Source organism: Clarias gariepinus, chromosome 3 (assembly GCF_024256425.1).
Source record: "Clarias gariepinus isolate MV-2021 ecotype Netherlands chromosome 3, CGAR_prim_01v2, whole genome shotgun sequence".
Classification (NCBI taxonomy): Eukaryota; Metazoa; Chordata; class Actinopteri; order Siluriformes; family Clariidae; genus Clarias; species Clarias gariepinus.
The window spans coordinates 40,741,076-40,755,768 of NC_071102.1; the positions used below are offsets into that span (position 1 = coordinate 40,741,076).

At 39.1% G+C, this 14,693-nt stretch overlaps 1 protein-coding gene across 1 annotated transcript in view; it reads left to right on the forward strand.

Moving 5' to 3' along the window:
• The window catches only part of mgat5 (alpha-1,6-mannosylglycoprotein 6-beta-N-acetylglucosaminyltransferase), a 98,369-nt gene that overhangs the window by 13,201 nt on the left and 70,475 nt on the right, over nucleotides 1-14,693 (forward strand). Inside the window, exon 2 of the mRNA XM_053491362.1 lies at nucleotides 3,146-3,561. Within this exon, the coding sequence (XP_053347337.1) occupies nucleotides 3,324-3,561 (238 nt within the window). The 5' untranslated portion in view covers nucleotides 3,146-3,323. The remainder of the gene's footprint in view (nucleotides 1-3,145; nucleotides 3,562-14,693) is intronic.

Sequence of the window (14,693 nt, forward strand, 5' to 3'; positions counted from 1 at the left end):
TATGTTGCACAAAAGATAAATGTAAACTATCTCTGAGATTTAAAGGTAATGAGCCACATTTGAGACACCTTTGAGAAGATGTAGAAAACGCCTAAATCTCATTCAAGTCTCAAAGACGGCTCATTTCTGCATATGTGAGTTGCACAAAAGATAAATGTAAACTATCTGTGAGATTTAAAGGTAATGAGCCACATTTGAGACACCTTTGAGAAGATGTAGAAAACACCTAAATCTCAGCTCATTTCTGCATATGTAGATGTAGAAAACACCTAAGATGTAGAAAACACTTAAGTCTCAGCTCATTTCTGCATATGTGAGTTGCACAAAAGATAAATGTAAACTTTCTCTGAAATTTAAAGGTAATGAGCCACATTTGAGACACCTTTGAGAAGATGTAGAAAACGCCTAAATCTCATTCAAGTCTCAAAGACGGCTCATTTCTGCATATGTGAGTTGCACAAAAGATAAATGTAAACTATCTGTGAGATTTAAAGGTAATGGGCCACATTTGAGACACCTTTGAGAAGATGTAGAAAACACCTAAATCTCATTTAAGTCTCAGCTCATTTCTGCATATGTGAGTTGCACAAAAGATAAATGTAAACTATCCCGGAGATTCAAAGGTAATGAGCCACATTTGAGACACCTTTGAGAAGATGTACAGTAGAAAACGCCTAAATCTCATTCAAGTCTCTAAGACTGCTCATTTCTGTCTAGGATACAAAGAAGGAATTACCATGCGATCTCATCTTGGAGTTTCTTTGCTATGGGGCATGATGGTGCACCAGCGCACAAAGAAATGTCCATAAAGACATTGATGAGTGAGTTTGGTTTAAACATTGGAATAAATCAGAGCGGAGATGGTGAGCCAGGCATTCTCGTCCATTGTCGGTGTCTGACCTCACTAATGCGGATCTGGAAGAATGGTAAAAAATTTCCATAATGACACTCCTAAGCCTTGTGGAAAGCCTTCCAAGAACAGTTGTAGCTGCATAAGGGGTGGGGCAACATCATATTAAACCCTATGAATTAAGAATTGGATGTTGCTCAAGTTTATATGCGTGAAGGCTTCTGGCTATATAGAGAGTGTCTTTACGTATTTTTTTTGTGTTCTTTTTCTCATTTATCGCTCGCTGACTCCAAAATTATTATTTTTTGAGGTGGGAAAATGTTGCAGTTTATCTATAATCCTACAGGTGACGTCCTCTAAACTATTCACACATGTACAGGGAGCAAAGAATACTGTGTGGTATGAGAGAATTATTTACCAAGTTTGTATAAAATTGTGATATTTAGATTTTTTTTTTTTTTATCTCCAGGGTTACTTTAACTGTCATTATGAGTTTGTGTTAGGTTACTAACAAACTGTGGGTGCATCCAAATTTGCATGCTAGTAAGCTTGTCGCATTCAAATCCGTATCGCATGTGACGTAGCCGATGTCTGTGTATTTGAATAGGATGTAAAATAGAAGACTTCTAAACTGGAAATGAGAATGCGCCAAAAAAAAATATTCACATTTCAGGTGTTTTGAAGTCAAAATTTTTGATGTATTGAAATAATTTTCCAACCACCGTACGTTAAGCATTGTTGATGGATAAGTTGCAACATGCTCAAGGAATGCAACACTTCTCAGATGCCATAGATTGCAATGTCAGACGTTCTGTTTTTAAAGACTGATCAGGAAGAAGAGGTGTTGTAGGATCAGCGTTTTCAATCTGAGCAGTAAAACCCCTTCTCACTTCTTACTTTTTTTTTTCTCTCGTTAAACAGTACCAATAGAGATAAAAGCAAACAATGTGTTATATCTCGATATTTTTTAAATGCTAATGGTTCATACACATGTAGTGAACGGGTTAAAACCAGTACAATATCTCGGATGATTATTTACAATGAGGTGTGTTCAAGTGCAACCAGTTGCTCGCACTGGTATAGCTTCTTTGAAGCATAATTTATAATCAATGATGTTCAACAATTTTTCATAAGACAGGCAACCACTCCCCCTTCCCCGAATTTTAGACCTCTGTATTTTTAACATCTGTAAGTCACATGACCTACCGCACCCATGCATGTCGTGCAACTTACCCAGCGTTCAAATAATGTCGACTTTTGCTTGCATTATTTTCTGAAGGTTTTCACCTACTTCCTGTTTGTGTCGAGTCTATTTTGAGGCATTGAAATCCTTACCAGTTAAAAAGCTTCCGAGTTTGTTTGTCATTCAGGCACCATCCAGCTAACCTTTTGGGATCAATCATTAGTGCGCATTTATGTGTGCCACCCATCGGCACCCTGGCACCGATTGTCCTTGGCTGACTGGTAAATAAGTGAGGAGGGAGCACAGTGCTGCTATTTAAAACCTATGGATCCCCGCTGAGGCCAGCAGCACTCAATTTCTGCACAGTGATGGTGATATCATTTGACCTTTTATGACCTGTTGAGCATTTCACCATGACAAAAGGGAAGGTATGCTTCTGCTTTTGATTTGTTCAGATTTTTTGACATAGCTGTGGTTTTCATCACCTCGCCTGTAAGTGCTAAGGTGAGAGACACCATTCAATAATAAGAGGTCCTGTGGTGGTACGGTTTTATTGCTGGATGAGGTAGAGTCTTGTGTGAATGTTAACCCTTGGTTGCCTATGGTGCATTTGTGTGAACTACCAAATGCAGCCTACAGTACCCTAACACACTGGAAGGCGTTAACACGGAAACCTGATGTTGCATCATCCATCCTGTGCAGACATTTCCTCCTTTCCTGTTTTCTGAACCTGGCCCGGGTGCTGTAAGTACGCACGTTACTTTTTGGTTTGTGGTTGTTGTTTTTTTTTGTTCAGTGTACTCGCATATTTATAAATGTGTGCGTTTACAGAAAATTTTGCATGGCTTAGGAAGTTTTAGCATGTAGAGATTAGAGGAAGGTTGTCTGTGGACGTTTCTCTGTTTGAAGGTTTTAAAGACTTCATGATTCCAACTGGAACTTGATGCAAGTTACCTTGTGTTATGATTTTTTTTCTTTTCTCTCCAGTTCATCCCATGCTATCTGATCCAAACTCTTACAGTAGCTCTGATTGTGGACAGTCCAGCCTTACTCTTTTCCTAGTTTCTTCATGAATCTGACTCTTTTTTTTCTACCTCTCTTCCTCTCTTTAGCACGTCTCCACCATTATGGGTCATCCATCGCGGACGCATCTCCCGCTTGATTGACAAGCAAGAGGGTTGGGCCACCCTCGATCCCACAAGTCTCGACCATGAAACTTGACCAATCCTGAACTCTGCTTGTACACACACACGCGCGCACACACACACACACACACACACACTTCCAAATATGGCCTCCATGTACTGGAAGCTGTCGTCCCAGAAGCTAGGCTTCTTCTTGGTGAGTTTCGGCTTCATCTGGGGGATGATGCTGTTGCACTTCACCATCCAGCAAAGGACGACGCACGAGAGCAGTGCCCAGCTTCGCATGCAGATCCTCGACCTGAGCAAGCGTTACATCAAAGCTCTGGCCGAGGAGAACCAGGGCGTGATGGACGGACCTTACGTGGGGACCATGACTGCGTACGGTGAGATGGCGTGATTTATTTTCTCCTATATAAATAAAGGAAAGGTTTAGTCGGTACATTGGTCAGAACATTTAATGATACTTTAACATATTTCATGCATCGGAGGACCAGAAACCAGTCTCAGAAAAACTTGTCTCTGGATAGAATTTAAAGAACCTTTACCAGTCCTTAGGTCTTTGCCTACAGTTTAACCTGCGGCATAAATAAAACCAAAATGTTGAGTAGAAGTGAAGTTATGAGCAGTTCTAGACCTGATTACGTTACAGTATCTAGCCCTTTTTTTGGACAAATACAGTGCAGTATAGCGCTTTTTACCCTCCCTCGAGGTGGGAATGGAAATACGCATCACTCAACAGAGCCAGTCAAAGTGCGTCGTGTCTGAAGAATATGCAGAAGGCGGTAATGCACTTACTATACAAGCCGCTACAATCTTCACGAAACATAAACGAAAGTGCGACACAGCATGGCATCTATAGTAGTCTATGAAAACTGAACCTTCAGAGAAGAATGGACAGATCAGTGTATGTTTATTTTTTCTGCTGGAAGTTTAAAACCAGTTTGTCTCGTATGTCAACTTTTCTACAAACTCTTTACTACTGAAATTGGTATGTTATATTGCTGGAACGTTTTTAGTTGCTGTTGGTTCTGAAATTGTTTGCACATATATAGTAACATTCGTACCTACCAAATCTAAAGAAGATATTAATTTTTAGTATTTGCTCCTAAGAGCGAAAGAACGAAGGCTCTTTCACACGGTCTGGTTTTCATGAATGCCATATTAATGCGAAATCCAACAGTGAACAACAAAACCAAAGTTATTACCGCTTGCGAGTATAATCTGACCCCTACCACCACCACCACCACCAACACCACCACCACCAATTCTTCCTTAATTAAAACACCCCAAACGGTGGATTTTGGCCATCCTAATGCGTTGGCTATGATTAATTCATGGATATATTCCAGCCTCCTGGGGAGACGCCTTCCTGGCACGGTCCAATTAGTTACAGACTGCAGTGTATATTTTCAGCTGCTCTCTCTAGGATCAAAAACAGTGTTTTTTTTTATTTTCTTCTTCTTCTTTTTTTTTGTTCCAAACCCAATACTCAGTTGAGGTGTGCTGCGAGCTGGGAAAGAGCAATAATGTTGTTTTCTACACCTCAAAGCAGTACAATTTTGAAAAAGCTGTTTAGACAAGCAAATGTTGTCGGAGGCGAACGGAAATGTTTGCTAAAAGAAATCTGGTGCAAAATTGCCTTGCCCCGGTTGCACGCTATACAGTATGTGTTAGTCAAAACGTAATTGTTCCGCATCACCTAGAAAACTTTCACAATGCGGGAAAAAAAAAAAAAAAATCAGTTTCCACCATGCTGCAGTGCTCGCCTTTTATTCACCTGGTGATCCATGAATGTTTTTTTTTTTTTCTTTCCCCTTTGTGTACTCAACTTTCATCTGCTGTCTGAGAAATGTCAAATGTCTAGAATGTTCCGGTGAGAGTGTTTAGTGTTCCTGTGTTTTCTGGGGTAACATTAGCTGAGCTGAGCACCTTAAGCTTAAGCTACGTTCCGTTCAAACAGTAACCTCTCACACTCCTGAGGAAATACTAAATAAAACAACCCCATTACCACCGCAGTAGAAGCCGTATTAACTTACACGTGATATTAGGTTAAAATAACACACAGCACCTTGTTTATTCGGATTACTGCGCTATTAGACCAAACTTGGCGGGCTTGTAACTTTCCGGTGCTTTCCTGACTTTAAGCTTCGAGCTTAGCCGCGTAGCCCGCTAACACCGTTGTACTTTTTAGAATTCAGTTCCAAACAGTCTAATTAAATTCTCTTTTATTATACTGAACTCGCTTCAGTCTGAGGTTAATCTTGTCGAGATTAGCCGATTATTAAAGTCTTACAAATGCCTTGACCGGTCTTGGGGAACAGGATGAAGGGGTTTTTGAGGTCAGAGTGAAAGATTTTTCTACACAAATAATATCTTTATTAATCGGAAAGTAATTCTGACCTTTTATAAATGTAAACGTTTGTGTACACAGATTTATTTGGTACTATTAGCTCTGAGCGAGTACTGAATGTTCCATCTGATGTCGAAAATGTTTCCAAAAAGTTTTCACTGGTGTCAGGTCACTTATTCACGGATAGTCGATACCGCTTTATTCTGTATACAGGATCAAGGGGGGTATCTCAACAGACTTAGAGTGGAGTACTTCCATCGCAGGGCACTCACACATACTGTACATACAAGCTCACACACTCCTTCATATTCATTAGTCTAATCTGCATGTTTTTGGAATGTGGGAGGAAACCCAAGTACCCCGAGAAAACCCACCAAGCACGGGCAGAACAGAACAGAACAGACCCGAGACAAGAATTAAACCCGGACCCTGGAGGTGCAAGGTGACCATTAAGCTAACCATTAAGTCACCGTGGCACCTTGGAGTCTGATCATTATGTGAAAATTTCTTTATCTGTATATGTAAAATAATAATGATGATGTTTTTTTTAGCTAGTTACCAGGAATCCAGGATTTCAAAGTTCTCAATGTCTCAATGTCTTAAGTCAAACAGACAGACAGTTGGGTAGATAGATCCTTCCTTCCTTCCTAATTCCTAAATGCGGGAGATCTTCAGGAGAGTCCCCTGCTTGCACAGAAATGCCTAGGAGAAGAGAAAAGAAGAAAAGAAGGAATGACTAAGCCGTGCTTCAAGGCTCTGCGGCATCTTGCATCAGTTGAACTCGGAAGGATTGTGATCAGCAATTGTAGTGTGTTTTACTTGCGTCATGAAATACCAACTTGGCCAAAATACCAACAAAAGCCATTTAGTCTAAAAATAATCGCATTATGCAATTATTCAGGCTTTAAGAATGCAGGGAAAGTTCTTGGGACTTTAATGAAATTCAAGCAAACCTAATGTTTAACACTCCTGAGAAAAATCTTTGTTCCCATTCTCTAAAGTTCATACTGAGGCTTGAATGCTTTCAAGACTTCTCCAAACATCAGGACTTCACTGCAGCTGATAACGCTGTTACCCCTGAAGGTCGGCTTTACAGATACGCAGTGCCTCGATAGTGCAAATAACTTTCTGGCTAGAAGCTTCTGTAAAGACTCTCAGGCATGTAGGTCATAATAAACATCTCACAGTACAGTTGAACTCGGAACTTTCCATACACCTTAGCCAAATAGATTTTAATCTCAGTTTAATGACGTTTAATCCTAGTAAATTCTCCCTGTCTTAGGTCAGCTGAATGAATGAAAGGATGAAACATTATTTTATGAATGTGAAATGCCAGAATAACAGCAGAGAGAAAGATTTACATGATAGCAAGTGAAATATCTTAAATATAGTTGATTTTAGCTAAAGTTTTTTGTTTTAAATATAAAGATTATTAAGATAATTCCTAATAAAGTTTTACTCAAATTTAAGCAAAAATTATAGTTGTTTTGGCAGATAATTAAGTAGTTTTAGGAAAGTATTTATTGAAAGAAGCTAAATTTTTTGCCAAGATATTTTCACTTATACTTTTAGTAACATTTTGCTGCTGTAGGAATAAGCTTAATAGTTTTAGATTTGGTTTGTTATAAACTTTTTTACAGTCATAAATAGGTTTGGATTAGAGTTGAAGAATATTTCCCTTACTAAAAAGTCATTTTTTGCAGTGCATTTCAGTTTTTCTTTCAGTTTTTCACCACATTTCCAGTACTGTAGGTCAGAAGTTTATATACTTTATATACACATACTGTAAGTTGCTTAAATTTCAGCCCGATCCTCCTGATAGAACTGGTGTAATGAAGTCAGATTTGTAGTAGTGATGCGCGGGTCGGATATTTTTCCAACCCGCGGGTCCCGCTTCTATGAAATTATTTGGCCCGTCCCGCATCACTGTATCTATTTTTACAACCCGCCCCGTCCCGCACCCGCAACCATTAAATAGACGTACTAGGCATTGTAATTTAAATGAAAACAGCCTTTATTTTAGCCTAAAACTGCTTGGAAACATCGCCCTGTAAACTGGCAACAACATATGAATATGAACGATAAATCAGGTCATATTAATAACAAGATAATGATAAACATTTTAAACATTCAAATTTTATTTGTCACATACACAGTCATACACAGTACGATATGCAGTGAAATGCTTAGACAACTGCTCGTGACCTAAGAATAAAAGAATATGACAAAGCAGCATTTGTAATCTAGGCTAAACTATTTTTTATTTTAGATTTGTATAGGGCAGGCCTACAGTTTACAGCCTACGCTAAATAAACACTGACATTTTTTTTCATTAATCACACGGAAATGTTCATTTAGCGCTTTTAAGTTCGCTGTGCAAAAAAAGAATGCTAAAACATTAGATTTAGCAGCCTGACCTTTTTTTCTTTTAATGATGTAAATTCCCGAACTCAATTTCTCCCGCGCCTCGTCTTCCATCTTTACTTATTTGGGTTACCAGACGACCCGCGCATCACTAATTTGTAGCCCTCCTGGCTTGCACATGTTTTTTTTTTTTTCAGTTCTGACAACATTACAACAGTTTATATATTTCGATTGAGGCCAGTGCATTGTGATGACCGCTCCAGCATCTCGACTTTGTTGTCATTTTGCTACACTTTTAAAATTGGCCCAGATTTTTATTACCTGTTTGAACCAGATTTTTCCAGGCGAATGTGAATTTATTATTATTATTATTATTATTATTATTATTTACTATTGTTAACAGAAGGATGGTCAGGACCTCAGCACTTAAAATATTGTATATTAAATATAGCTTCTATTACATAATTGAATTTTAAATCTTGAATGTCATTTTTTGTTTATCATTTAAAGCTTTAAAGTTTTAACCATGGGCAAACATTCCTAGATTTAACCCCTTTCTAGATTCCTAGATTTAACTTTGATCAATAAATTCAAAGCAAAATTATAAATGCTTTTCAGAAATGCTACAGAAAAGCTGATATGCTGCAGTAAAAAATTATTTGGTTCATGACTCAAAAACCATAATACATATTGAACTGAATTTATTTATTTAAAGCTGCGGTTTGTCTTGCAGCAGAAGCATGCTGTTAACCAACATTAATCACCACCATTGGACCAGTCAGAGTTGAGCATTTACCAGCCTGCGGTATAAATTATTTAATAGGATTTTTGTCCTTGGTTCAAAAGTGGTTGACCTTCAGGATGCCTTGAGACGTTTACATGTGACATCACATCATGGAATTATTTAAGGCTTGGTTTCATTGTAACCATGTACTGTAACTTGTGCATATTTAATATAAACCTGAGTTTTCATTATTCAAAGTTGCAAGAGATACAAGATTTTGTCTTCGGTAAACGCCCTGTATTTGAAAGACTTTTATGAAAAACAGGATTGCGGTCGTGCAAAGCCCATAAATAATCACCTTAGTATGAAGTGTTTAGTAGTTCATTATGGACATTAGAGCAGCCGCCAAACGAAGCAAGCAGAAACTGCATTCCCATCTTGTCTTTGCAGCAAATACTTTTTTAGTGCTTAATCATTACATTACACGATCTAACAGGAGAAGAAAATACCGTGTGAAATGGTTTACTGTCTGAGACTTTCTAGATAAGGAACTTGAGTATAGAGACTCTGCGTACTTGAGGTTATCTCCATTTTTCTGCTGCTTAGGCTCATCAGTCCTTTTCATGAAGCCATCAGGAAGTTGTTTCGTCAGTGTAGCAGTTTAAGGTAATAAGCGACTGATTTTTATCTTGAGTTTCGTTTTCTTGTCAGCATGGTTGGTCAAACTGGTTTGGTTGGTTCAAACTGCAAGGTGCTACCTTTAGGCTCTTTTGGGTACGTGCACAGATTTTAAATGAACCCTCTGTAGGATCAATAATCACACAAACATTTGTGTTGATAAGCAAGGTATTGATATATCGACGAATGGAAGTTTATAGTAGCTGAAATTTGAGCCCCTCATTTCCTGCAAACAATTTATTTTTGTATTTTTGTTGAAAAAATTTTATACAAAAAAAAAACATTAAATTTGAATGCTTACAAAGACAAGTCGAAAGACTGGATAAACTGAATTTAGTGACATTTCCAAATCACTGATTGCCTCGTTTTAGGCTTATAATAATGCACTCCTTCAAGCACAGGGAAATGCATTATGTGAGCACAAGAGGATGTTTAAATGGACAAAAAATATCATTTGTGCATGTGCAAAACAGCTCAGTTTCTTCACTCACTAATGATGCCCCAATATAACAGAACGCAATGGTAGTAAAACTGTAGCAATGAGGCTTAAACTCAGCAATTCATCTGCAGTTAGCGTGCCAAACCGTACAGGTCGACTTCAGTCCGATACACCGCTACGTATGATTATAATAATTGCTATGAACTTATTGATTCTTTTAAACAGTCAGTTTGTTTTGTCCAGTGTGTTTTTAGTCCAGACTGCCTATTTAAACATGCTTCGATTTTTCACTTACTTGTACAAACATTGTTTGGTTACTGCACACAGACCCGGCGCAGGCGAGCTAACCTGATGCAAGTCCACTGTAGAAATTTACAACACAATCAACGACGTTGAGGAGATGTTTCTCCTCCAGAGCAAAGTGAGCCGGAAAGCTTAGTCGACTGCAAAGCCAAGGATCAATTTCACGGAGGACTAAAGGGAAGATGAGAGACAGAGAGACAGAGATGGTGGGGCGGGGTGGTGGTGGTGGTGGTGGTGGGGGATGATTGTTCTGGGGAGGAAGTATAGATCGCTGTGAGGCCAGTAATCCCAGATGAGCTTCTTCGTTCTTACCCTTTCATGACCGAAACCCATGCAGTGTGGATCGAATGTCTGTAGGTACTGTAGAACTAGAGACTCACTGCAGCGCTAGTCTGTTTCACCTTACTGTCACTTTAGAATCACCTACACACTGACTTGTTCACCTACACAGTGTGTGCGGGGTGTTTTTTCCCTTTTTTTTTTTCATTTTTCCATTCATCCCACAATGCTGTCTGTTTAAGGACATCGGTGCTGTCCAGTGGATCAATCCAGCAGACTCAAATTTGTTGGTCTGAGCAATGGTTCCAGCCAGACATCGTATAATTTATTTATTTATTAAAAAAAAAAAAAAAAAAAAGCTAATTTGTCAGTTTACAGGATTTTTGAAGCTTCAAACTAAAATAGTGTCTCAGTGTTAAAAATGTACAAAGAAAATGAACAGATGTTTGCATTTGTGCTTTCGTCGTGTGTGCATGGTGTTAAAGTCTGAGGTTGAGTTTACTGTAGGTTGAGGCGAGGTTTGAGTAAGTTTCAGTCAAAGTGTAAATGTTTTTTTTTTTACTTTTTTTTTAAGGTTGAGTTTAAGTGTTTGAATCTATTTAAGTTTAAGTCGTTCAAGTCAGTTGTTTCAGTTTTTTTTTTTGTTTTTTTGACCTAGGTTTATGTCTGAGTAAAACCTGAGGTTGAGTTTAAATAAGTTGGGTTGAGTTGCTTGATTTGACGTGAGTTCATCCCGGAGTTAAATGTGAGGTTGTGTTTGTGTTAGTTCTTTTAATTTGCCAAGAGATTTTGTCAGGGTTAAATGTGAGTTTGAGTTGTTTGAATTTGACCCGAGCTTGGGTTAAATGTGAGTTTGTGTTTGTCAGTTGTTTGAGGTTTTTTTTTGTTTGTTTGTTTGTTTTTACCCAGGTTTATGTTTGGGTAAAACTTGAGGTTGAGTTCAGTTAAGTTGGGGTTAATTTTTTTTTTTTAAGTCTTGGTTAAATATAAGGTTAAGTTTGAGTGAATTGGGTTTGACCTGAGTTTGGGTGTGGATTACATGTGATTTTATTTGAGTTAGTTGTTTGAGTTTATTTATTTCAGACTTCAATGGACATGTTGGGGAAGGGAACAGAGGTGATGAAAATGTGATGGGCAGGTTTGGTCTTCAGGACAGAAATGTAGAAGGACAGATGGTGGTGGACTTTGCAAAGAGGATGAAAATGGCAGTAGTAAATACTTTCTTCCAGAAGAGGCAGGAACATAGGGTGACATATAAGAGTGGAGGCAGAAGCACCCAGGTCGACTACATCTTGTGTCGACGTTGTAACCTGAAAGAGATCAGTGACTGCAAAGTGTTGGTAGGGGAGAGTGTAGCCAGACAACACAGAATGGTGGTGTGTAAAATAACCCTGGTGGTGAGGAAGGCGAAGAGGACAAAGGCAGAGCAGAGGACAAAGTGGTGGAAGCTGAGAAAGGAAGAATGTTGTGTAGTCTTCAGGGAGGAGTTGAGACAGGCTATGGGTGGTCAGGAGGGGCTTTCAGTTGACTGGACAACTACAGCCAATGTGATCAGGGAGACAGGTAGGAGGGTACTTGGTGTATCATCAGGTAAGGGGAAAGTGGACAAGGAGACTTGGTGGTGGAATGAGGAAGTCCAGGAGTGTATACAGGGAAAGAGGCTAGCTAAGAAGAAGTGGGACATTGAGAGGACTGAAGAGAGTAGACAGGAGTACAGGGAGATGCAGAGTAAGGTGAAGGTAGAGGTGGCAAAGGCCAAACAAAGAGCATATGAGGACTTGTATGCTAGGCTAGACAGTAAGGAGGGAGAGGTGGATCTGTACAGGTTGGCAAGGCAGAGAGATAGAGATGGGAAGGATGTGCAGCAGGTTAGAGTGATTAAAGATAGAGATGGAAATGTACTGACAGATGCCAGGAGGGTGATGGGAAGATGGAAGGAGTACTTTAAGGAGTTGATGAATGAGGAAAACGAAAGAGAACAAAGAGTAGAAGAGGTGACTGTTGTGGAACAGGAAGTAGCAAATATTAGTAAAAGTGAGGTGAGAAGGGCGTTAAAAAGGATGAAGAGTGGAAAGGCTGTTGGTCCAGATGACATACCTGTGGAGGTATGGAAGTGCTTAGGAGAGGTGGCAGTAGAGTTTCTGACAAGTTTGTTTAACAAGATCTTGGAGAGTGAAAGGATTCCAGAGGAATGGAGGAGAAGTGTATTGGTCCCAATTTTTAAGAACAAGGGAGATGTGCAAAGCTGTGGCAATTATAGAGGTATAAAGCTAATGAGCCAGACAATGAAGCTGTGGGAAAGAGTAGTGGAAGCTAGGTTAAGGGCAGAGGTGAGCATTTGTGAGCAGCAATATGGTTTTATGCCTAGAAAGAGTACATCAGATGCAGTATTTGCTTTGAGGATGCTGGCGGAGAAGTACAGAGAAGGTAACAGGGAGTTGCATTGTGTCTTTTTAGATTTAGAGAAAGCATATGACAGGGTGCCAAGAGAGGAGCTGTGGTATTGTATGAGAAAGTCTGGAATGGCAGAGAAGTATGTTAGAGTGGTGCAGGACATGTATGAGAGCTGTAAGACAGTGGTAAGATGTGCTGTAGGTGTGACAGAAGAGTTCAAGGTGGAGGTGGGCCTGCATCAAGGATCGGCTCTAAGCCCCTTTTTGTTTGCTCTGGTGATGGACAGGTTGACAGATGAGGTAAGACAGGAGTCCCCATGGACTATGATGTTTGCAGATGACATTGTGCTTTGTAGCGAGAGCAGGGAACAGGTGGAGGAAAATTTGGAGAGGTGGAGGTATGCTCTGGAAAGCAGAGGAATGAAGGTTAGCCGCAGCAAGACGGAATACATGTGTGTAAATGAGAGGGACCCAGGAGGATCGGTGAGGCTACAGGGAGCAGAGGTAAAGAAGGTGCAGGATTTTAAGTACTTGGGGTCAACGGTCCAGAGCAACGGAGAGTGTGGAAAGGAGGTGAAGAGGCGGGTACAGGCAGGTTGGAATGGGTGGAGAAAAGTGTCAGGTGTGTTGTGCGATAAAAGAGTATCAGCGAGAATGAAAGGAAAGGTGTACAGGACAGTGGTGAGACCAGCGATGCTCTACGGCTTAGAGACAGTGGCGCTGAAGAAAAGACAGGAGGCAGAGTTGGAGGTAGCAGAGCTGAAGATGTTGAGGTTCTCTTTGGGAGTGACAAGGATGGATAGGATTAAGAATGAGTTTATCAGAGGGACAACCCACGTTAGATGCTTTGGAGATAAAGTCAGAGAGGCCAGATTGAGGTGGTTTGGACATGTTCAGAGGAGAGATGGTGAATACATCGGTAGAAGGATGCTGAGGTTGGAACTGCCAGGCAGGACGTCTAGAGGAAGACCAAAGAGGAGATTTATGGATGCAGTGAGAGAGGACATGAAGTTAGTTGGTGTGAGAGAAGAGGATGCAGAGGATAGGGTTAGATGGAGGCAGATGATTCGCTGTGGCGACCCCTGAAAGGGAACAGCCGAAAGACAAAGAAGAAGAAGTTTGAGTTTATTTATTTATTTATTTATTTTTTTAACCTAGATTTATGCCTGGGTTTAATTTTAGGTTGAGATTAAGGGAGTTGTTTCAGTTGTTGGATTAGACCCTAAGTTTATTTCTCAGTTAAATGTTGGGTTGATTTTGAGTTGTTTGTTTGACTTTAGTTTCAGTGTCAGTTTGATCTGTGTTTGAGTTTGAGTAAGTTGTGTTTAAATTCAAATTCAAATTTTATTTGTCACATACACAGTCATACACAGTACGATATCCAGTGAAATGCTTTAGACAACTGCTCGTAACCTTAAAATAAAAGAAATAGTTAAATTTACCTTCTGTTTTCCTTTTTTATATTTATTTTTCTAAGAAAGAATAAAATAAAATATAGAATTAACATAAAATTACATAACTGTAAAGTACAAAATATGCAACAAAAGAGACATATATGAAAAATATAGAAAAATTAGAGACAGCAATACAAAGATATATAATTTAGGACTATGTGTAGGAATGAGGTTGAATATAAATTGAGTATAAATAGAAATGTCCTGGATTTAAAGTGTTTAAAGTGACTGTGCATCCGGGTAACAGAATGTCCAGGGGTTGTGCAAATATACTTGAAGTAACATATTTAAAGTGACTTGTGATAATTTAACTTAACTAATTGTTTAAGCTATTTGAGTTGTAAAAATAATTTAGGATGAGCTGGATTGTTTTGTTTTTTTCCTTATAATATACACTTTCAGAAATAAACCAATAAACCAATTGGTCTTTTTCTGGTGTATATACAGTACAATGCAACTTTGCTTACTTTAAGGTTTATAATTGAACCCTAAGTACCACTAATGTACATTTTGAAGCCTTACTTTTAAAGC